The sequence below is a fragment of the Heptranchias perlo genome, chromosome 6 (assembly GCF_035084215.1).
Source record: "Heptranchias perlo isolate sHepPer1 chromosome 6, sHepPer1.hap1, whole genome shotgun sequence".
Classification (NCBI taxonomy): domain Eukaryota; kingdom Metazoa; phylum Chordata; class Chondrichthyes; order Hexanchiformes; family Hexanchidae; genus Heptranchias; species Heptranchias perlo.
In genome coordinates, this window is record NC_090330.1 from 39,722,339 (window position 1) to 39,746,886 (window position 24,548).

At 45.8% G+C, this 24,548-nt stretch overlaps 1 protein-coding gene across 4 annotated transcripts in view; it reads right to left on the reverse strand.

The window, feature by feature from the left end:
- The window catches only part of dync2h1 (dynein cytoplasmic 2 heavy chain 1), a 656,363-nt gene that overhangs the window by 209,256 nt on the left and 422,559 nt on the right, over positions 1–24,548 (reverse strand). Inside the window, exon 79 of one of the 4 annotated variants that reach the window (XM_067986149.1) lies at positions 19,512–19,566. The exons of the other annotated variants lie outside the window; for them this stretch is intronic. Coding sequence (XP_067842250.1) covers positions 19,534–19,566 — 33 coding nt within the window. The 3' untranslated portion in view covers positions 19,512–19,533. The remainder of the gene's footprint in view (positions 1–19,511; positions 19,567–24,548) is intronic. 4 annotated transcript variants of the gene reach the window in all.

The window sequence follows — 24,548 nt, forward strand, 5'->3', positions numbered from 1 at the left end:
CTAAGCCCCAAAACTGGGGTCCAAGATGTGTGTGCACAGAGCCGGCATGACGTGCGCAGGACACCATCTTGGTAGAGGTGATTGCACACACCAAACAAACGCCGGAAGCATGTAGAGTAGGGAAATTATGATGTAAATCAGTGTGCAACATTGATTTGAATCAGTCGGCGGCATTTTTGAACTCCATGCGCCAGCCAACGCACTGTCCTAACCTCACACAGCTGAATAGGAGTTAAACGGCACGAAGGACCCCCCCCCCCCCCGCACCACCACCAGCGCTATTTAAAGGGATCATGCAGGAGTTGCAGGTTAGTTGCTGGATTACTTATTCTGGCTGCTGGTACAATTGTGGGTGTTTGTGGAAGTTTCCTATACTTGGAGAAAGATGCAATATTATATAAAGAGTGGTCTTGCAGTAGTTAGTGGCATTTAAAAGAATGTGCTGAACAAGGTTGCTTCTAGACATGGGTGGCCTGCTAGGGCTTCCTCTGGGAAATTGAACATGACTGGAAGCATGCAGAGAGGCCACGCAGAGCGGGATAAGCTGATAGAAGAGGGAGGAGAAGGAGGAGGAGGCGCAGGGCACTCAGCAGGAGGCCATATCCAGTGAGGGCCTTCAGGGATCAATTCTCTTATCTCAACTTCTGCGACGACCAGTGCAACTGATGGTGCGGTTCACTAAAGAGGTTGTGACTGAGATTTGTCAATTGCTGCAGCCACAACTGCAGCCTCAGAGCAGGGCAAGGACAGCATTGCCTGTGGCTGTCAAGGTAACCGTGGCGCTTATTTTTTATGGCTCTGGCTCCTTTCAGGCTGCTGGACTTAAAAGCATATCTTGCAGTTTGTAGTGCACTGCAGTATAAGGGAGGTCACTGATGCTCTGTGTGCACTCAGAAACAGATTCATCACGTTCCTTCTTGACAGAGACGAGCAGCAGGACCGAGCATGAGAGTTTGCTCGCATTGCAGGCTTCCCCAGGATACAGGGTGCCGTTGACTGCACGCATATTGCCAAGCGTGCTCCACATCTGAACTCGGCCAGATTTATGAACAAAAAGGGATTCCACTCCCTCGATGTGCAGCTGGTGTGCGACCAAAAGCAGCACATCATACACGTCAATGCCCGCTACGGTGGCAACAGTCATGATTCCTTCATTCTGCGGCAGTCCAACATGCCACCTATATTTCAACCAGCAAGGCAAGTCAAAGGCTGGCTACAAGGCGACAAGGGTTATCCCTTCATGATATGGCTCATGACTCCGGTCCGGAACACATGCACACGTGCACAGCAGATCTATAACGAGAGCCATGCTGCCACACGGAACATCATAGGGCACACCATACATGTCCTCAAGCAACACTTCAGCAGGTTCGTCTTCTATGCTACCACTGCCACTCTCCCGGGGTGGAGCCTCAGCAATCCTCAGCTGGAGAATAGATTGCTGGACTGTTGTGATGTCATGGAAGTCCCGTTCAACAGTGGTACCCGGAGCCAAGTTAACATGCAGTCTGAGCTTCCAAAGCAGCAGTCTGAGCTCCAAATGCAGCATGCAGACCGTGGATGGCAGCTGTTTGTGCTGCAATGGAAGCTGTGACATCAGTTATCTGATGCTGTATCATGATGGGTTCCACAGATGTGCTGATGGAGGTGACCATCTGTTCCAAGCTCTGTGCAAAGCCCTGTGCCATGTTGGAGCTGGACTCCTCCATGTCCCTTGACATTGTGTGCAGGCTTTCTGGCAGGCTTTCCAGTGCAGCAAACATTTGGTTGTGTACGCCCATCAGCCTCCTTCTGTAGCCTGGCCCATCAAAGTCATCATCTGACTCCTCTGCAGCAGAATTAGTGGCGCACAACAGTAGGCAGCAGGAAAGAACTGGAGGAGAACAGGTACGCCTACACATCCTACACGGAGACAGTGCTGTCTATCATTGGACAGGCCGTCGCTGCGGCCATGGCCTCCGGTGAGTTGGCACCTGTAGTATCCCTTCCCCCCGCCACGGCTCCTGCGCACTTGTGCCTGCTGGCTCACCACGTGCAGATCCATCCTCTATCCTAGCCTCTAAAGGACGCGCTGTGTCAGTCTGGTGGCTGCGAATGTAAGATTGAGTGACTGTGTGTCTGCATCATCGCTGTCATCTTCCTCTGACTGGGCCAGTTCCAGTTCTTGGGTATCTGAAATGACAAAGGGTCACGGGTTGAGTTGTGGTGCGGGGAGAGGAGAAAGTAAAAAGTGCATGCTTACACTATCTGCAGCATGTGAGTCATAAAAGATTGTGGGATGAGGGAGAAGTGGGAAGTGAGAAGGAGGATTCGGTATGCAGAGACCCTCATCATTGATACCTCCAGCACCACCAGTGGCCACGACCTCAGCGGCGGCCCATCCAATGATAAACAGCACTGTCTCCTCCATGGGGGTGAGGATGTGTAGGCATGACTGTCCTCCCCCAGTTCTTTCCTGCTGCCTAGTGTTATGCGCCACCTTCTCCTGCAAGAAAGACGGAAGTGTGTCAGTGAGTGTCCTTCAAGATGTTTGTGTGTTTTGACTGTTGTGGTTGAATAGCTGCCACTTTGCATGACCTGTGAGTTGTGGATGTGTGGATTGCAAGAGTGCTAATGTTTGAGGTGAAATGAAGCATCTGATTTGAAGAGTTGCATACTGATTGAAAGAGTTTGTTGGTAGGTGGGTGACGGGGTGGGTGGGGGGTGTAGTGCGTGAAGCAGTGGATGAGGCAAGTGGTGCAGTTGGTACGATATGTCACTTGACAGTTGAACTCACTCACCTTAACTACTTTGTATCAAATCACTGAACTTCTTCCAGCACTGCATCCATGTGCGTGGTGCGATGCTCCTGGCATTCACCTCGTGCGCAACTTCCTCCCACTGCCTCTTCAGCAGTGTCTGGAGGGCCTCCTGCCCCCCTACGGATAAAGAATGCCCCTCCGTGCCTCTGCCTCGGCCTCTAGTGCACCGTCCAAGAGCCTTGGTGCATGTTCTCTTGTAGGCGCAGCCATTCCTCACTATCCTGCAGCAGAGAGTTAGTTGCCAAACGAATTCCAGCTTTTTCTGCAGACACAGTGCACCTCCCCATTAAGAGATGCAGGCTGCTTTTAAGTAATGCTAGCCACTCCCAATATCGGGGTCCCCTGCTGGTGAGTGCAGCCAATCAACAGTGCGGGTAGAGCTGGCTGCACGTAGCAATCGTTTAAACCATCAGGCAGCATGAATGTTACGTGCTGCCTCCATCGCTACGACTAGCGCGGGTTAATCACACACCGCGATCCCATCACCTGTTTTAGTGGGTGAATTAATTTAACCCAATCAAGTCCTTGCTAATGCTGGTTCTATCAGGTACAAGTGGCCTTTATTCACGTGTGAATTAGCAAGCAATTCAACTGCGGGAGACATCACAGTTGAGCCCAACCCTGTCCTCACATGTCATCTGCATACTTCCTTCAGGAGCTGCTGGATAGAATGAGGAACCGATTTTCTCATCGCTAACCCAGGCTGACTGAGGCCAATGGTAGTACACCCATTACTGTGCTGTCAGTGATTATCTAACTCAGCACAGGCTGGGGAATAAATCTGGGACATTTCTATTCTCTATGGCTCACCTATCCACTGGATACACTCGTCGAGCCATTAGGAAAGTCAGCTGGCTTTCAAAGGTCCAAATGTTCACTAACTTCGTACCTCATAATGCTGCAGTTTGTGCCGTTTTATATTCTGTGCATACAGTCAAATCTGCTAGAAAACAGTTTAATTACAATTCAGGCTTAGCCTTGCCTGCCGGCAGCGCTTATTGGACATTCTGGCAATGCACACAATTTTCTGATCTTTTAAAAAAAAATCACACACAGCTGCACCCAAATAGACAGGCAAAACCCCCGCCAGCAGCACAAAGAAGGAAAATTACCCCTTTAAAAAAATGTTTTAAGCCTGAGTATTATCACAGCTCCATCTGGGAGAGCAGGGTCAGCTAGAAAGTATTAAACAAATAAGAAATATTTTGGGAAAGCCTGATATATTCCATACTCCGGATTGGCGGATCTACTCCTAAAGACTGTACTGTGACCAGCTCTCGGTGATTGAGAAGTATGTTGATATGACACTAAAGCGTTCATTTGAGAGCCAATGCTCTCAGTTCTCATTTATAGTATAATTACTTTCCAAAGTGCTATATGTCCAGCTGGTGAAATGACAATGTTTGGGGCAGTTCACCAGGAAAAAGAGGTGAAAAAATATAACCTCCATCAGATCGCCTTCTTTCTATTACTTCAAGCCCTCCTGCTCCTTCTCTTATTGACCCAGAGGCAAGTTTTCAAGCACTTACCAGTATTGTAGCTTTAACAGTATAAAAATGGTGTGATTGAAAATATAGTAATATGGGTAGCAGAAGAGTCAGAGCAAATAAGGATACACTGCAGGAACTCACCAAGCTTATGTTGACATCTCCTATCTCCATGACCTCTACCAGTGAGAAGGGCAAGAGCAGCAACATCACGGGGATATCGTCACCTCCCAGTTACATGCTACTTTGACTTGATTGCCATTTCTTCATCGTCACTGGATCAAAATACTGGAATCCTTTTCTGAACACCATTATGGAAGCATCGCTACCACTAGAACTGCAACAGTTCAAGAAGGCCCATCTTATCACATCAACTAGGGATGGGCAATAAATGCAGCCTAGCCGGCATTGCCTACATCCCAAGCACAATTTTTTAAAAATTGCTATTGGGCAATTTACTTATTAAAGACCTATGGTTGGAATGGAACTTTATAGACATTAAGGTTGCAGTGATTTATTAAGTGAAGGTGAGTAAAGGGAATGCATTTTATTGGCGTTTATTTATTTTAAGATTGCTGACAGCATTAAAATTATTTATTTAAAGATAGAAACATAGAATATAGGAGCAGGAATAGGCCATTCAGCCCTTCGAGCCTGCTCCGCTATTCAATATGATCATGGCTGATCCTCCATCTCAATACCATATTCCCGCTCTCTCCCCATACCCCTTGATGCCTTTTGTGTCTAGAAATCTATCTAGCTCCTTCTTAAATATATTCAGTGACTTGGCCTCCACAGCCTTCTGTGGTAGAGAATTCCACAGGTTCACCACACTCTGAGTGAAGAAATTTCTCCTCATCTCAGTCCTAAATGTCCTACCCCATATCCTGAGACTGTGACCCCTCGTTCTAGACACCCCGGCCAGGGGAAACGTCCTTCTTGCATCCAGTCTGTCTAGCCCTGTCAGAATTGTACATGTTTCAATGAGATCCCCTCTCATTCTTCTAAACTCGAGTGAATACAGGCCGAGTCAACCCAATCTTTCCTCATTTGACAGTTCTGCCATCCCAGGAATCAGTCTGGTGAACCTTCGCTGCACTCCCTCTATGGCATGTGTATCCTTTTTTAGGTAAGGAGACTAAAACTGCACACAATAATCCAGGTGTGGTCTCACCAAGGCCCTGTATAACTGCAGTAAGACACCCTTGCTCCTGTACTCAAATACTCTTGCAATGAAGGCCAACATACCATTTGCCTTCCTAACTGCTTGCTGCACCTGCATGTTTGCTTTCAGTGACTGGTGTACAAGGATACCCAGGTCCCTTTGTACATCAACATTTCCCAATCTATCACCATTTAAATAATACTCTGCCTTTCTGTTTTTCCTTCCGAAGTGGATAACTTCACATTTATCCACGTTATACTGCATCTGCCATGTATTTGCCCACTCACTCAACTTGTCTAAATCACCTTGAAGTCTTTTTGCATCCTCCTCACAACTCACAATCCCACCTAGTGTTGTGTCATCAGCAAACTTGGAAATATTACATTTGGTTCCCTCATCCAAATCATTGGTATATATTGTGAATAGCTGGGGCCCAAGCACAGATCCCTGCGGTACCCCACTAGTCACCGCCTGCCACCCCCAAAAAAGACCCATTTATTCCAACTCTCTGTTAACCAATTTTCAATCCGTGCCAGTATATTACCCCCAATCCCATGTGCTTTAATTTTGTATACTAAACTCTTATGTGGGACTTTATTAAAGGCCTTCTGAAAATCCAAATACCCCACATCCACTGGTTCTCCCTTATCTATTCTACCTGTTACATCCTCAAAAAACGCCACTAGGTTTGTCAAACACGATTTCCCTTTCAATAATCTATGCTGACTTTATCTAATCCCGTTGATATTTTCTAAGTGTTCTGTTATCACATCCTTTATAATAGACTCTAGCATTTTCCCTACTACTGATGGTAGGCTAACTGGTCTGTAGTTCCCTGTTTTCTCTTTCCCTCCTTTTTTAAATAGTGGGGTTACATTTGTCACCCTCTAATCTGCAGGAACTGTTCCATAATCTATAGAATTTTGGAAGATGACAACCGATGCATCCACTATTTCCATGGCTACCTCTTTTAGTACTCTGGGATGCTGATTGTCAGGCCCTGGGGATTTATCGGCTTTCAGTCCCATTAATTTCTCCAGCACTATTTTTTTTACTAATACTAATTTCCTTTAATTCCTCCTTCTCACTAGTCCCTTGGTTCCCTAGCATTTCTGGGAAGTTATTTGTGTCCTCTTCTGTGAAGACAGAACCAAAGTATTTGTTTAATTGCTCTGCCATTACCTTGTTCCCCCATTATAAATTCTTCCCTTTCTGACTGTAAGGGACCTACATTTGTCTTCACTAATCTTTTTCTTTTTACATACTTGTAGAAGCTTTTACAGTCCACTTTTTTGTTCCTTGCAAGTTTACTCTCATACTCTATTTCTCCCCTCTTAATCAATCCCTTGGTCCTTTTTTGCTAAATTCTAAACTGCTCCCAATCCTCAGGCTTGCTACTTTTTCTGGCAACTTTATAAGAGTCCTCTTTGGATCTAATACTATCCTTAATTTCTTTTGTTAGCCATGGTTGGGCCGTTTTTCCTTTTCTTTCTGGAGCAAAAACATAAATGTATAACTGTTGCAATTCATGCATTTGTTCCTTAAATGTTAGCCATTGCCTATCCACATTTATGTTTTTTAATGAAGCTCCCCAATTCATCATAGCCAACTCAATCCTCATACCTTTGTAGTTTCCTTTGTTTAGATTTATCACCCTAGTTTCAGATTGAACAACTTCACTTTCCATCTTAATGAAGAATTCTATCATGTTATGGTCACGCTTCTCTAAAGGACCTCACACAAGATTATTAATTAACCCATTCTCATTGCACAATACCCAATCTAGGATAGCCTGTTCCCGAGTTGGCTCCTCAACGTACTGGTCTAAAAAACTATCTCATACACACTCCAGGAATTCATCCTCCACAGTATTATTGCTAATTTGGTTTGGCCAGTCTATATGTAGATTAAAGTCACCCATGATTACTGTAGTACCCTTGTTACATGCATCTCTAATTTCCTGTTTGATCCCATCCCCTACATTACCACTACTATTTGGAGGCCTATAGACAACCCACACCGGTGTTTTCTGCCCCTTGGTGCTTCTTAACTCCAACCAGACCGATTCTACATCTTGATTTTCTGAGCCAATATCCTTTCTCACTATTGCTCTGATTTCATCCTTTACTAACCACGCCACCCGACCTCCTTTTCCTTTTTGCCTGTCCTTCCTAAATATCGAATACCCTTGGATATTCAGCTCCCAGCCTTGGTCACCCTGTAGCCATGTCTCCGTAATCACAATTATATTGTATCTGTTTACATTTATTTGCACTGTTAATTCGTCTACCTTATTACGAATGCTTCGTGCATTCAGATACAGTGCCTTTAGATTTGTCTTTTTAACATTTTTAGACATCTTAACATTTTTTTGTACTATGGCCCTATTTATCTTATTACCATATTTTCTTACCCAGACACTATTTGTTAGTGCACTCTTTTATTTGTGCACTCTGTCCCTCCCTGACACAATCTGGTTATCCTTACCCCAATCACTTTCCTGCACTGCTTCCTTGTCTTTTCTCTTTAGCATTAACACTCAAGAAGCTCGACACCATCCAGGACAAAGCAGCCTGCTTGATTGGCACCCCATCCACCACCCCAAACGTTCACTCTCTTCACAACCGGCGCACTGTGGCTGCAGTGTGTACCATCCACAGGATGCACTGCAGCAACTCGCCAAGGCTTCTTCGACAGCACCTCCCAAACCCACGACCACTACCACCTAGAAGGACGAGGGCAGCAGGCACATGGGAACAACACCACCTGCACGTTCCCCTCCAAGTCACACACCATCCCGACTTGGAAATATATCGCCGTTCTTTCATCGTCGCTGGGTCAAAATCCTGGAACTCCCTTCCTAACAGCACTGTGGGAGAACCTTCACCACACGGACTGCAGCGGTTCAAGCAGGCAGCTCACCACCACCTTCTTAAGGGCAATTAGGGAAGGGCAATATATGCTGGCCCACATCCCATGAGTGAATTAAAAAAAATTCTAGATTTCTCTCCACCGCCTCCCTCCCCCCCCCTTATTTAGTTTAAAGCCCTATCTACCTGCCTAGTTGTTCAATTCGCTAGAACTCTGGTCTCAGCATGGTTCAAGTGTAGTTCGTCCCAACGGATCAGCTCTCTCTTTCCCCAGTAATGGAGCCAGTGCCCCACGAATCGAAACCCACTTCTCCCACATCAATCTTTGAGCCACGCATTCATCTCCCTGATCCTATTGACCCTATGCCAATTTGCTCGTGGCTCAGGTAATAATCCAGAGAGTATTACCTTTGTGGTTCTGCTTTTTAATTTCGTCCCTAGCTGCTCAAACTCTCTCAGCAGAACCTTTTTCTTAGTCCTACCTATGTCGTTGGTACCTACGTGGTCCAAGACAAATGGATCCTCCCCCTCCCACTCCAAGTTCTTCACCAGCCCGGAGGAGATGTCCTTAACCCTGGCATCAGGTAGGCATGCTCATGCTCCTGGCTGCAGAGAACAGTGTCTATCCCCCTAACTGTACTGTCGCGTACTACAACCATCTTCCTTTCTACTCCCTCCACTTGAACGGCTTGCTGTACCACGGTGCCGTGGTGAGATTGCTCGTCCTCCCCATAGTTCCCGCACTTGTCCACTAGGGCAATATATTTATTAAATGGTAGCTGTGGGAAGATTATTCAGAAGGATTCATTTGTGGGGAAAGACCATATTTTTGGAAAATATAGAGATTTAAATGCGGGAAGCAGGTGGGAATTGTATTCGTGACATGGAGACACGAAGAGTTACTTACTTATTTTTGGGAGTGTGAACATATATTTATTTAAAGACTGAGGAACTTATATATGAAATTGCATTTGTAGGAATGGAATTTATAATGGTTTCTTTGTGGGGAAAAGATCATTTAGGGAAAGTGTAGAGTTATAAATGTGGGGAGAAAGTAGCACTTAACAGAGGTGTGGAGATTGATTGATTTATTTCCCTATTGCAGTGGGGACCCAAGGGCTCATAAGCACTTTCAAATAAAAAACTGACACTGCACAGATGATAACTTTTTTTCAACTGCAAAAAATGCACTGAAAGTGAGAAGGACTATTCAAAATAGCTGTAACATGGAACTTTTGCAGGGTATGCCTTGGAGTTTTAGAGAAGTCAGTCAGAAATCAGCATGCAACAGTGCCACTAATGGACAAACTAGGCATTGCAGTTGTTACTCGTTAGTGAGTTACAATGTTGCCTATTAAAATCAATGTCTAAAAGTGTTACTTAAAGTAATATAATTTTTACAAAAGCATTATCAAAGACTTCAGAATCACACACCAAGAAGCCACATGTTCATTACAGGAAAGATGTAAATGCACCAGAGAGAGTACGGAGGGGATTTATGAGGATGTTGCCAGGACTGGAGAATTTTAGCTATGAGGAAAGGTTGGATAGGCTGGGGTTGTTTTCTTTGGAACAGAGGAGGCTGAGGGGAGATTTAATTGAGGTGTACAAAATTATGAGGAGCCTAGGTAAAGTGGATAGGAAGGACCTATTTCCCTTAGCAGAGAGGTCAATAACCAGGGGGCATAGATTTAAAGTGATTGGTAGAAGGATTAGAGGGGAGTTGAGGAGAAACTTTTTCACCCAGAGGGGGTCTGGAACTCACTGCCTGAAAGGGTGGTAAAAGCAGAAACACTCATCACATTTAAAAAGTACTTGGATATGCACCTGAAGTGCCATAACCTACAAGGCTACGGACCAAGAGCTGGAAAGTGGGACTAGGCCAGCACCGACATGATGGGCCGAATGGCCTCCATCTGTGCCATAAATTTCTATGATTCTATGGTCAGAGCCTGCAATTATATTGTGACAGTTAACAAAACAAAATTGAATACAAAATGTTGACAATGGTATATGTTGACAGAAAACAGTGACCAAAAATGGTGACTAAAAGTCTACATCATTCCCGATGGGACTCAAGCACACGATCCTTGGGTTGAAAGGCCACTGCCTTATCCATTAGGCTATTAAGGCTATCCATATAAATGTGAAAGCGATGATATTTTAGTGGCATTTTTGGGAGCAGCAATTGATTATTTCATGTTTCTGATATCTTTATTCACAATTGAAATCATTACCAAAGCTTAAACATCAAATTTTTCCATTAATTCCATTTGATAGAAATAAGTGCTTAATCCCTAACCCAAAAAAGTGTTTTAAACACCTGAATAAACACCATATATTCCTTCTTTAAGTATGGCAATTAAAGTTTGAAGTCTTATAACCATCATTTGTGCACATTAGGCACAGCGGGGTAGAGTTTCCGCTTCAGGCGTAATCGGGAAATTGCGGCCAAAATGCGCTTGAAGTTGCGTTGGTTAGGTTACAGTTCAAGTTTCCGCTAAAATGCATTTGCATAATCACAAGTGTAAAATTTTCCATGAACCAGCGCAATCGGGCAGTGAAATAGAACGTAATCATTTCTTCTTTTTTCTTTCCATTAAAAAGTGTTCCTTGATGTATTTGAGAGTGGTAACATAAGTGGGTTTGGGCATTAACTCACATACATTTAAAATTCCCCGATCTTTTGCGTCGATTCGGCTGATTCTGCCTGGATTGCGCTGATATTACTAACGTAAACTCTACCCCCGCATGTTTAAGAAAATGCAATCGTGGAAGCTTTTCAATATAATTCATTCTGATGCCATAAAAATGTATTCAAAGAAACAGAAAATACAGTGCAGGTCTCAGTGAAGAGGAAAAAAAATCACTTTTAAAAACCGATATAAAACACCAGATTTTGGGCGTAAATTTACACCCATTTTGAACCTGTATAATCACAGGAAATTCATGTGTACAGCTCTCCACCATGGGGTCGAAGCGACGATAATGAGCCACAATGTGGCCGGGCATAGGTCTCGGCGAACGGGCGTAAAAGATCGAGGAAATTCAGGCGTATCATAAGTATTGCGTAACACGCTTATGCCTTAATTTCCTTGATGTCTTACACCAGAAATTGGCTTTACGCCGCAATTGCGTATGTCTATAGGCACAAATTAGCAGGAAATTCCAGGCCTTTGTGGCTGAAGGTGCATTAATTGTTGAGATTCTGCATTGGCTATGCTTTGATGTGTTTTCTTCCAGCCACTGGTGCGTTTAGATAAATAATCTCTGCTTCCATTAAGCTTACTGACATAAAAGAAAGCCTGGGTTATGCACTCCTTATCAATCCTTGGTGACAGCAGTGGAGTATGTCCTCTCCTATGAAATACCATAGATTAGTTGCTCATAAATCATTATAGGGATGCTATTCCACTCCTTTGCACCCAGACAATACTCATCATGCTGGGTAGCCACCTTCTTTAGATTGACCAGAGATCATCCCTTAAAAGGGAGTGGGGGGTGGAATTAAGCAGTTACACTCCATGCAAGTGCAGCCAGATACATGAGGCAGGCGGGGTCTACTATCTCATTTTCCTGCAGGTATTTCAGGCGAGTGCTCTTTAAGAAGGATACCAGAAGATGTTGGGCAATAGGCCTTTCGCCTGGCACTCCCCTCATTGAAGAAGCTGAGGGAGTAGGCATCCTTGGAGAACTTGAAAAAGTAGGTGATCTTTCTGACAGGTTCACCTATGTATTTTCAGATCAGGGGTTTTGAAGACTCTAAAGCCAGCGGCCAATACTGTTCAGGCGTTCAGGCCTGCAACAGTATTTGGATTTCCACACCCTGAGTGTGTTCCACCTGACTTGTGCCCAGGTGGATGGAAGGAGGAAGACAGGCCCCTCTTTGATCCTCGAGAGCCCCAATTAAAAAAATTATAGAGATTGTGCACTAAAATTCACATTATAATTCACTCTTGTGTATATCACAACTCATTCAATATTCATTGCATTTCAAGTACAGATACTTATACTGCCTGTTCGCATTTCATGCACTAAGCTAAAAAACAAATCCATTTACTGCTATAAATTGTATCTGCACCAATATTTGAAATTTGGGTTAGACGAACACATTTGGTTGGTGGTTTCCCGCCCGATCTCCATATCCCTTGATTCCCCTAGAGCCCAAAAATCTATCTGTCTCAGCCTTGAACGTACTCAATGACTCAGCAACCACAGTCCTCTGGGGTAGAGAATTCCAAAGATTCACAACCATCCAAGTGAAGAAATTCCTCCTCATCTAAGTTCTAAATGGCCGACTCCTTATCCTGAGACTATGCCGCCTAGTTCTAGACACTCCAGCCAGGGGAAACAACCTCTGTCGAGCTCCCTCAGAGTCTTATATGTTTCAATTAGATCACCTCTCATTCTTCTAAACTCCAGAGAGAATAGGCCCATTCTACTCATCCCAGGAATCAATCGAGTGAACCTTCGTTGCACTGCCTCTAAGGCAAGTATATCCTTCCTTAGATAAGGAGACCAAAACTGTACACAGTACTCCAGGTGAGGTCTCACCAAAGCCATGTACAATTGTAGCAAGACTTCCTTACTCTTGTACTCCAATCCCCTTGCAATAAAGGCCAACATGCCTTTGCCTTCCTAATTGCTTGCTGTACCTGCATGCTAACTTTTTGTATTTCTTGTTCGAGGACATCCAAATCTCTCTGAACACCAACATTTAATAGTTTCTCACCATTTAAAAAAATTCTGTTTTTCTATTCTTCCTACCAAATTGAATAACTTCACATTTCCCCACTTTATACTCCATCTTCCGCATTCTTGTTCACTCACTTAACCGGTCCGTACTTCTTTACAGACTCTTAGGGCATGATTTTAATATGCCAGCGGGATGGCGGGGGGGGGAGAGTGGGTCAATGAGCGCGCAAGAAACCCCAAAAATAAATCCCTACCTTTCCCCACGCGATAGTGACTTAATTGATGTCTCTCAACGTGGCTTCTGGGTTTGCCGTCTGAAAGCTGCGCAGTGGGCAAACTGCGCACCCACATGACCTGCTGTCAGCTGGAATGTCTGTATTTAAACGGCCATTGCATCAATGGCTTTTACAGCACAAAGGAGGAACCGGGCAGAATGGAGCATCAGAGGTACATGCCAGCTCCACGATTTAGTGACACATTACTTGAGGTGCTGCCAGCCAGGGTGAGGAGGTGGAGGGAAATATTGTACCTGGCGGATATGAGGAAGCTTCTGCCACCAAGAAGGCCTGGCTCGAGGTGGCTGAGGAGGTCACCAGCAGGAGCAACATCTCCCGCACTTGGGTGCAGTGCAGGAAGCGCTTCAATGACCTAACTAGGTCAGCAAAAGTGAGTACACTTATTGATTCTCCTGCATTCTGTGGTGCACATCAAACCCCTCCACCACTCACATTCTGCACTGCCAAGACTACTCCATCATATCACTCCTCACACCCACTTAAGGCTCATCATCAATTCACCTTCACTTCCTGAGCACTTCCTCACCTCCCCATTTGGTGAACCCATCACTCCCACTCACCCCAATCCTGATTCAGTGTGATGTCTCTGTCTGATAGTCACCCTCTGATGCATCTCTTTCACAGTCAGCCTCACCCAAAGCAATGCATTCATCGGCTGACCACTTCACCCTCACCCACTCACACGTCTTTACTTTCTCCGCTTGTAAAAGAGGGCAAAATGCATGGGAGAGGGCGAGGACTGGAAGGGGGCCACAACAAATAGTGGTCCTCACAGAGGCGTCGGAGGGGGCGTTGGAGATCAGCCGCATCATCGAGTGTGTGTCTGTCGGGATGCCGAGACTGGCACCCCACAAACATCTAGTGACGCAACTTTAACATTCATCACACACATGAATTGACATTATTCATGATTGGCATGTTGAACACCTCCGTACGCTCATCGCAACATGACACATCTGTGATGATTTTTAATATTGCCTTCTGTTCTCTTCCAGGCCCTTCAGCGACCAAAGTGACGACAGAGGGCAATTCCTCAGAGGAGCTCCCGGTCTCTGAGGGCGCACCATCACATCTTAGTGAGCCATCTACCAGCGCAGATACTCACACCTCGGTGGGTCCTAGTAGTCAATTAGTTGCGTTGTCATCTGGTGAGTCAACACACACAAGTGAGCACGAGCAGACACTGGTGGCAGGGGCGGCTGTGGAAAGTCCACGTTGATGGGTGCACTCCTCTCCAGGGTCTGCTTAGCTGGATGCAGATGCTGAATCCTGGGGGCCATCCTTTAAAAGGAGAATAATTGAGGGACAGCAGCGCATTTGCAAGATATTGGAACAGGTGCGATGCACACTCTCCACAATAGCGGCGAGGATGGAGGAATCCACCTCTAGCGTTAGTGTACTGGTGGCACATGTACGTGCGGGAATGTCCGAGATAGTGGCGCAGTTAAGTGCGGGAATGTCTGCGATGGGGAGAAGACTAGCCTCCATTGAGTTTCAAGCACGGCTCACAAATGAGTCCATTCAGGTCCTGACGACAGCCGAGCAGACTCAGCGTAAGCAATATTCTGCGGCCTTAAACAAGCAGACAGGTACTTTACGAGTGGCCTTACAAGGCATCACACATGTCCTCCAAACTGTTGTCAAGTAAGGTGGTAGAAATGATGTGGCCCTGGCCCAGGAGAAGGATGATGGCGAAAGGGGACATGGAAGTAGGAATGCAACTCAAAGTGTCTCACCCGTTGCCCCCCCACCCTCGCCCAACCAGTACCCACAATGCTGCCTCCTCTCCAAGTGGCCGAATCTGCTCCTGCACAGGTGGAGCAGTCTTTCGTGGGGCCCTCACGGGCTCCAAAACCCAGAGGGCAAAGGACCAAAGCATTTCAACAGTCAGGACTTGAACATGAGCAACCTGCTGCTACCTCTGCTACAGCCACAGGGGATGCACCACGTAGAAGTAGTAAGAAGAGAAAGGCTAAGGTTTTGTGATCACAAAGGGTATGCACAAGGGTGTCTGACAGACCGTCATGTTTTTCATTTATGTTAAATTTTTTCATTTTGTTAAAGTTGTATTAAATGTCAGCATTCTCACCACTCTTGGCCATTCTTGTGTGCCTTTTGTGATAGTGCCCTTTCATGTGCTTCATCATGAACGTCTACAGTGGGTGTATGTGTAGTTGTAGGACTGTTTTGTGCGGGGGCGGGGGGTGGGGGTTAGTGTTGGCGGTGCTCGTTTCAGGTGGTCTGAGGACTGGACTATCCTCACTTTGCAGATGTCCTTATGAGAATCGGTCAAATATTAGTGACGCCTTGGTCTCACGAGCAGCCAGGTCAGCCACTGCTCTGCCAATGGGTTGCCCATCCTCCTCCTCCTCAATGTTGATGGCAGATGTGGATGCTGGATGAGGGCATGGGATCCTCTCTGTTGCGCGATGTTGTGCAGAACGCATCAGACGACTATAATTCTACCCACTCTCGCTGGTGCGTATCAAAACGCTCCCCCAGATCGATCCAGACACCAAAATCGCATCTTGAACAGTCCTATCGAATGTTCAATGACAGTCCTGGTGATGATGTGGCTGTCATTGTACTGATGCTGTGTCTCACTGATGGGGTTTCTCAGTGGTGTCATGAGCCACGTGTGCAGGGGGTATCTCTTGTCTCCAAGGAGCCAGCCCTTAAGTTCGTTTGGTACGTGGAAGAGGGCCGGGATGTTGGATTCCCGCAGAATGAAGGAATCATGGCAGCTGCCAGGGAATCTGGCACACACATGATGAAATCTTTTCCGGTGGTCGCAAACAAGCTGCAAGTTGATGGAGTGATATCCCTTTCTGTTGATGAACAGTCCTGGCTCATGTGGAGGTGCTCGGATTGCTACGTGTATGCAATCAATTGCACCCTGTACCCGTGGAAAGTCAGCCAGAGAGTGGCAACCCACTGCCCTCTCAGTCTGGCTGAGGTCGTCCATGGGGAAGTTGACATAGTGGGACACCCAGTGAAACAAACCATCCTGTCGCATGCTCTTGTGGGCAGACAACTGAGAGACCCCGGCGACGTCACCAGTGGCACCCTGGAAGGATCCGGAGGTGAACAAGTTGAGGGCAGTGGTGACTTTAACTGCCACGGGGAATGCGATGCCACCAGGCCCAGCCGGGAGCAGCTCTGCACGAAGCAGCACAAATCTGTCTGTGACCTCTTGGCGTCTCGCTCTGAGCCTTCGTAGGCACTGCTCCTCAGACAGGTCCAGGAAGCTCAGCCTCAGACTGTAGACCCTCTCACGAGGGCAGCGCCTCCTGCGACATTGGGCCCTCTGTTGTTCTCCTCTCTGTTCTTGTGCAGGTCCCTGTGGCGCATTTCTGTGTTGTGGAGCTGCAAGTGGCAAACCTGCAAGCCGTGCCTGGCGAGGAAGGTGATGTGCCTCCTTCTTGGATGTACTGATGAATGCAGCCATTGCGCCCCCCCATCCTGATGTTGTCAGTTGAGGGGGTCCGAAAAGTAGGTAAATATGTGTAAACAGAACAATTCTGAGTGTGAAACAAGAATTCTCAGTCTAAACACAAAGAACTCCCAGCCAAAAGTTTGTCTAAGAGAACTAAGTGCCCCGTTCAAAAGCTCACCTTTAATCCCCATCTGTCAAACAGGGATTTAAATAGCCAAATGGCTGCTGGTTGCAACCCACCTAGTTTCCCATGGCGTGCTTCACACAGCATGGGAAATACATTGAGGCAGCGTTGAAATCGTTTCCCTGCATCAATAACAATATTAATCACCATTTCAACTATTTTAAGACATTAATTTCTGCTTTAAATATCGTCCCACCGGCTTTAATTGCCGGTGGGACTTCTGGCTTCCTGAAGCGCACGCAAACCCAGATGGGTCTGGATCGTGCGCGTTTTTTGGCGGGTTGGAGCCAGGATTCCCTCCGGCTCCGGAAATCCACGATTTTGTTTGCCCCCCTGCACCCAGACTGCAAAGGTAAAATATTGAACTTTGTGTCCGCCTCACAGCTTACTTTCCCACATAGCTTTGTATCGTCAGCAAACTTGGACACATTACTTTATCTATGTCATTAATATAGATTGTAAACAGCTGACGCCCAAGCACCGATCCTTGAGGCACCCCACTAACTGCAGCCTCTCAACCTGAAAATGACCCGTTTATCCCTACTCTCTGTTTTCTGTCCATTAACCAATCCTCTATCCATGCTAATATATTACCCCCAACCCACGAGACCTAATCTTGTGTAATAACCTTTTATGCGGCACCTTATCGAATGCCTTTTGAAAATCCGAATATACTACATCCACTGGTTCCCCTTTATCCACCTGCTAGTTACATCCTCAAAAAACTCAATTAGGTTTGTCATACACGATTTCCCTTTCATAAAACTATGGTGACCCTACCTAATCATATTATGATGTTCTAAATGCCCTGTTACCACTTCCTTAATAATGGATTCCAGCATTTTCCTGACGACTGATGTCAGGCTAACTGGCCTATAGTTCCTTGTTTCCTCTCTCCTTCCTTTCTTGAATAGCAGGGTTACATTTGCTACCTTCCAATCCACTGGGCCCACTGTAGAATCTAGGGAATTTTGGAAGATTCAAAAGATTGTGCCACGAAGGAAACACAGAAAGGAAAGGAGATCCAAGTTAGCTATGCTGTATTCTGTGGGGTTCAAAACCCCTATAACAAAAGACATTTGAAGGAAAGGGTTAACTGTAGGCCTTTTAAACAAAGACATTTGAAAACCCGCAAACAAAGTAACGTGGTAAATTGTGTACTCGTAAATCCCGGTTTTCCCTCACTGACACTGATGGCATTGGAGAAGTGAGTTTCGGGATCGAAGACATTGTACTGCGAATAGATATCTAAATTATTAAATAAATAAGCTAGATGGATAATACTGAGTTTAAAGCGTTGTCAGGCTTTCAAAACATATAGGGGGAAAAGTTTTTGGGCAGGCAGGACGCGAGTTTCGGCCGGCCCGAGTACTAACCTGCAATCAGCATTCCATGTGGAATCAATGCAATTAGCACTTTCCACCAGCAGGGGGAGCACAATCTCTTAAAGGGAGGATGTTTCTTGGAAAGCTCTTAAAGGTACTTGTTACTTGCTGAAAATAACAGTCTACTGTCTGCACGGTGTCGCACACGTAAAACACAGATGCATGTCCCATCCCTATGTTTACACACTGACGAGTTATGTTAAAACATTGAATAAAGGTTGCGCACTACTAAATGCAACATCCTCCAGTCTGCACGCCAGACCTCACCAATCTGCTGATCAGAATTGGTACCAGGCCTATGAGAGTGCGTGCACCAAGGTTCTCTGCTGGTGCACTAGAGACCTTGGTGCAAAAGGTGGACAGAAGGAGGAACAACATCCTATATCCGCAGAGTGTGTGTGTGGTTGGGGTGGGGGGGGGGGGGGGCGGCAAGAGGCCCTCCAGACATTTATCCAAAAGGCAGTGGGAGGCAGTGGGGGACGAAGTCAATGCCAGGCACACAGCATCATGAACATGGATGCAGTGCAGGGAGAAGTTCAATGCTTTGACATGAGTGGTCAAGGTGAGTGAGGTCACCTGTCAAGTGGCCTCTCCTACCAACTGCACCACGCACTACACCCCCCATCCCCCACATACCAATAAACTCTTTCCATCAGTACTCAACTCTTCCAACCAGGTGCTTCCTCTCACCCTTGCACATTACCACTTTTGCAAGCCGCCAACCCACAACTCACGGGCCACACAAACTGGCAGCTATTCAACCATTACAGGCACATAACCCAGACGCACATCCTGCTTTCTTGCAGGAGAAGGTGGCGCATATCAGGAGGCAGCAAGTGGCAGTGGTATTTAGCCCCTCGAGCCTGTTCCGCCATTCAATGAGATCATGCTGGATCTGTGACCTAACTCCATATACCCGCCTTACCCCCATATTCCTTAATACCCTTGGTTCACAGAAATCTATCAATCTCAGATTTAGAATTCACAATTGAACTAGCATCTGCCGTTTGCAGAACAGTGTTCCAAACTTAGCCCACCATTTCCTAATTAGAAGCATTTCCTAACTTCACTCCTGTACGTCCTGGCTCTAAATGTTAGGCTTTGTCCCCGCGTCCTAGTATTCAAGTATAGGAGGCCTCCAAAAACAGTTACAAATGCCTCAGCAGTCAGAAGCAATAATCCAGCCACTAACCTGTAAATCCTGCACGGTCCCTTTAAATAGCGCTGGTGGGGGTCTTCCAGGCACTCTAAGACACATTCAGATGATCAGGGTTAAGACTGTGCATTGAGTTGAGCGTTAAGTGCCAAAATGGTGTCTATCACTTTAAATCAGTGATGCACACTGATTGTAGCCACTTTCTCTCTACTTTACATGATTCCAGCATTCCTTATCTGCGCCTGCGCTAACTCCCATACCAAGACGGCGTCCAGCACACGTCACGCTGGAAACGTGCGTGTGCAGCCAAGACGCCATCTTGGATGTCAGAGAGACTGTGTAGCGCCAAAACAATGGGCGCTACATGGCCCAATTTAATGCCCATAGGCTTTTGGAAGCACAAGCTTTTCAACACAGCAGAGGGTAATGCAGAAAAGGCAACAAGGACATACATCAAAGGCTTCGGATCAGGAAAGCAATGATAGGTATGAAAAAAAGCATGGGCCTCTCATTCCTATCTGGTAATCTGTTCAAAAGTACTGGGATTTGTAAAACATCAAATAGTATTGCATCCAGCCAGCATATGGTCAAATGTTATAAGGAATGGATTTGAAGCCATTGAATCAATCAAAATTGGAGACGTAGGACCATTAAGAATGTCTGGGCATAGAAATGTGAGGGGCTATCTCTACACGAAAGGCCATAAACAGAGATAGTAAAGGGGCCTTTACAACCTATCGTTCAAGCACATGGTCTTTTCTACATCAAAGGGTCCCTGGTCACATGATCAAAGCCTAAGCTGTCAATCATTGGGGTATGTTAATGATTGAGGCATAGCAACAGGGAGCGATTGAACAAAAAGAATGACCCTCCCCAATCCCACAACCTATTGGTAAAAAAACAATATAAAAAGACTCTGGGAGAAGAACAGTGTCTTCTTCACTATCTGGCAGTCACAAGGAATGCACACAGTTGAACATCATGCAAGAAGATGAGGACCTCGAGTTCTGAAGAGCTGATCAACCTTCAGGCCTGATGAGCAAAAGCCTTAGTTTAAAGGTTGTCTGTGTATTAATGATTTGCCTGATGTGTGTATGAATTGCTACATCATTACATAATAATGTTGTCAATTATTAAATGTATAGTGGGATTTTATAAAGGCAAGTCATTTGTATGGTTTGATTTTGCTTCATGAATGCTCGTATGAATGATATCATTAAATAATTACTTTTGATTAACAAAACTACCGTGAGTGAGGGTGACTTTCTTTGCTTGACTATTTGTCCAGTGTCCAAGAACCACACAAAATAAGGAATTCCCTACAATTCCAGGTTATAATGAGTGGCTGCCATGGGTGGCATTCAGAAAAATAAGACTAGTGAAATCCTAATGTTAGGAAAGTTAATAATTCAGTTCAGCAATACCTTCCTTTTCCATTTGTTCATTTTTGAATACTATCATCCACTCCTATGGAACCACTAAAAGCAGCTAACTTTAAAGAAGTTCTGTAATATTACTAAATAAAACTGAAGACAGAAGCCCTACATGTGCTCAAGGGAAAGAAACTTCAACAGAGGTTTTTTTTGCTGCAGCTCTTCTGCTGGAAGTCATCTTTGCAATGATTGTGGGAAAGCAGAATCCTTAAAGAGAATTTCAATTACTTTTCTTTATATTTGAATAGCTTGCTGAGATTTACAATGGGGAACCTATTTCAGTCCACAAATGGATTCCGAGGTACTAAATTGGATTTATTATGTGGCAATCTCATTTAAGTCTTACCTTTACAATCACCGGCTCTGAAGTTGAAAAACAAGAGTGCCGATTTTCCTCTTTAGTGCTTGGATGTATAGCATCACCTGGTGAGTGTACGGTGGAAAATCAAGTGGGGAGATGTGCACACCCATGATCTAATCCACCCAATTTTTGAGCGTGTAATCTTCTCTGCCAACATTTCCTCCATGCACTCCACTAAGGGGATGCTTTATGCCCAGGACTTAAAGGTAAATGTGCCTCATGATATTTAATTGTACTTTTTTTTTATTATCATAAGTATTAATGTGTGAAGTACCACTTAGACAATCTTTATAACATCCCACGATTATGTTGCTCTTTAAAATACAAAGACATTGGGCTCAATTTTGAAAGGGTTGCGGGTTGGCAGCGGGGGAGAGGGGGTTGAAGGTGCGAGTGGCAAACTCAAATTTAAAAATTCTTACTGGTTCCGTAATTGATGGTGATTAAACTTCTTTCTGGGTTTCGTGCCCGGCAGCCAGCCTGGTTAACAGCTGCAATGCTGAGGGGGCGGGGGGGAGAGGAGAGAAAGACAAAGAGAGTGAGAGTGAGATGTCATCCGGTGCTGGAATGGAAGAGGGGGCGGGTAGAAGGGGGGAAGATCGGGGGAGTGGTGGAAGAGGGGGGAGATCGGGTGGGGTTGGTGGAAGGGGTGGGGGAGATCGGAGAGGGAGACATCGGATCAGGGTGGAAAGGTAGGTTGATTTTGGGTTTTAACTTTGTGCAATAGTTTGTTGTTTATTTTATTTTGTTTCTTTTTGCCTGATCCGGCCCTTCCCAGGTGTGAATCAGAAGCCATGGGAAAGCTGCCCAGTTAAGTTAAAAATCATTCTAACTACCTAATATGTCACAAGTAAAACGCCTTAAGTACCTCAATGAGGGACATTTGTTTCTTTAATTGCCGGACTTCCGGATTAAGGAAGCGCGCGCGTATATAGGTGCGTCTGTGGGGATCTCTTAAGTCGGCGAGTTGGAGCCAGCTTCTGAACCTGCTCCGCATTTCTGCAATTTTCACAGCCCCCAACGCACCTACAATTTAAGTTTAAAATTGAGCCCATAATTAGGGCTCCTACATATTTCCTACATCACTGAAAGTTAAGGGAATTTTCCTTAATCAATCACAGGCTGTAGCTGGGTTAGAATTTGCAATTTTAAAAAGGACGAGGGGGTAGCAGTATTAGAGACAATATCATAGTACTAGAGTGTAATAATTTAAATGGAGAAGTGGTCCAGGCTGAATCGCTTTGGATTGACTTGAGGATTGTCAAGGAGTCAGTCACCTAATTGGGAGCACATTATAGGCTGTCAAAAGACAGAAAGGAAACTGAACATGAAATCTGTAAACAAACTGGAAGCTTATGTATGAACAAAAGTTTCATAATTGTAGGAGATATTCTTTTTCTAAGAATAGAATGGGGAAAATGTTTATTGGTGAAAAAGGGGTTTTTTCTGTGTTGCTATTCCATCAAGGAAGCCCTACTTCATTTCATTCAGAGTTAACAGGAAGGCTGCAGTGGGCAGGAAGCAGTCGGAAGAAATACAGAGCTGGCCAGTATGGCTAAGAAAGGTGGACAGGAAGTAGTGCAGGGAGAAAGGTACAGCAGCAGGCAAGGAACAGTTGGGAGCAGGCTAGGGCTCAGGAAGTGGGAAGAAAGGATGGAGTAGGCAATGGAGATCTGTTGCAACATCTAGGAAACAGCAACGTAGTAGTAAAGCAGGGCCAGGAACAGGGTGCAGGAGCATGGCCACAGGCAGCATTGGGTGTCAGAAAAGGGAATGAGATTTTTTTTATTCGTTCGTAGGATGTGGGCGTCGCTGGCAAGGCCAGCATTTATTGCCCATCCCTAATTGCCCTTGAGAAGGTGGTGGTGAGCCGCCACCTTGAACCGCTGCAGTCCGTATGGTGAAGGTTCTCCCAGTGCTGTTAGGAAGGGAGTTCCAGGATTTTGAGCCAGCGACGATTAAGGAACGGCAATATATTTCCAAGTCGGGATGGTGTGTGACTTGGAAGGGAATGTGCAGGTGGTGTTGTTCCCATGTACCTGCTGCCCTTGTCCTTCTAGGTGGTAGAGGTCGCGGGTTTGGGAGGTGCTGTTGAAGAAGCCTTGGCGAGTTGCTGCAGTGCATCCTGTGGATGGTACACACTGCAGCCACTGTGCGCTGGTGGTGAAGAGAGTGAATGTTTAGGGTGGTGGATGGGGTGCCAATCAAGCGGACTGCTTTGTCCTGGATGGTGTCGAGCTTCTTGAGTGTTGTTGGAGCTGCACTCATCCAGGCAAGTGGAGAGTATTCCATCACACTCCTGACTTGTGCCTTGTAGATGGTGGAAAGGCTTTGGGGAGTCAGGAGGTGAGTCACTTGCCGCAGAACACCCAGCCTCTGACCTGCTTGTGTAGCCACAGTATTTATATGGCTGGTCCAGTTAAGATTCTGGTCAATGGTGACCCCCAGGATGTTGATGATGGGGGATTCGGCGATGGTAATGCCGTTGAATGTCAAGGGGAGGTGGTTAGACTCTCTCTTGTTGGAGATGGTCATTGCCTGGCAGCTGTCTAGCGCGAATGTTACTTGCCACTTATCAGCCCAAGCCTGGATGTTGTCCAGGTCTTGCTGCATGCAGGCTCAGACTGCTTCACTATTTGAGGGGTTGCGGATGGAACTGAACACCGTCCAATCATCAACGAACATCCCCATTTCTGACCTTATGATGGAGGGAAGGTCATTGATGAAGCAGCTGAAGATGGTTGGGCCTAGGACACTGCCCTGAGGAACTCCTGCAGCAATGTCCTGGGGCTGAGATGATTGGCCTCCAACAACCACTACCATCTTCCTTTGTGCAAGGTATGACTCCAGCCACTGGAGAGTTTTCCCCCTGGTTCCCATTGACTTCAATTTTACTAGGGCTCCTTGGTGCCACACTCAGTCAAATGTTGCCTTGATGTCAAGGGCAGTCACTCTCACCTCACCTCTGGAATTCAGCTCTTCTGTCCATTTCGGACCAGGGCTGTAATGAGGTTTGGAGCCGAGTGGTCCTGGCGGAACCCAAACTGAGCATCGGTGAGCAGGTTATTGGTGAGTAAGTGCCGCTTGATAGCACTGTCCACGACACCTTCCATCACTTTGTTGATGATTGAGAGTAGGTTGATGGGGCGGTAATTGGCCGGATTGGATTCGTCCTGCTTTTTGTGGACAGGACATACCTGGGCAATTTTCCACATTGTCGGGTAGATGCCATTGTTGTAGCTGTACTGGAACAGCTTGGTTAGAGGCACAGCTAGTTTT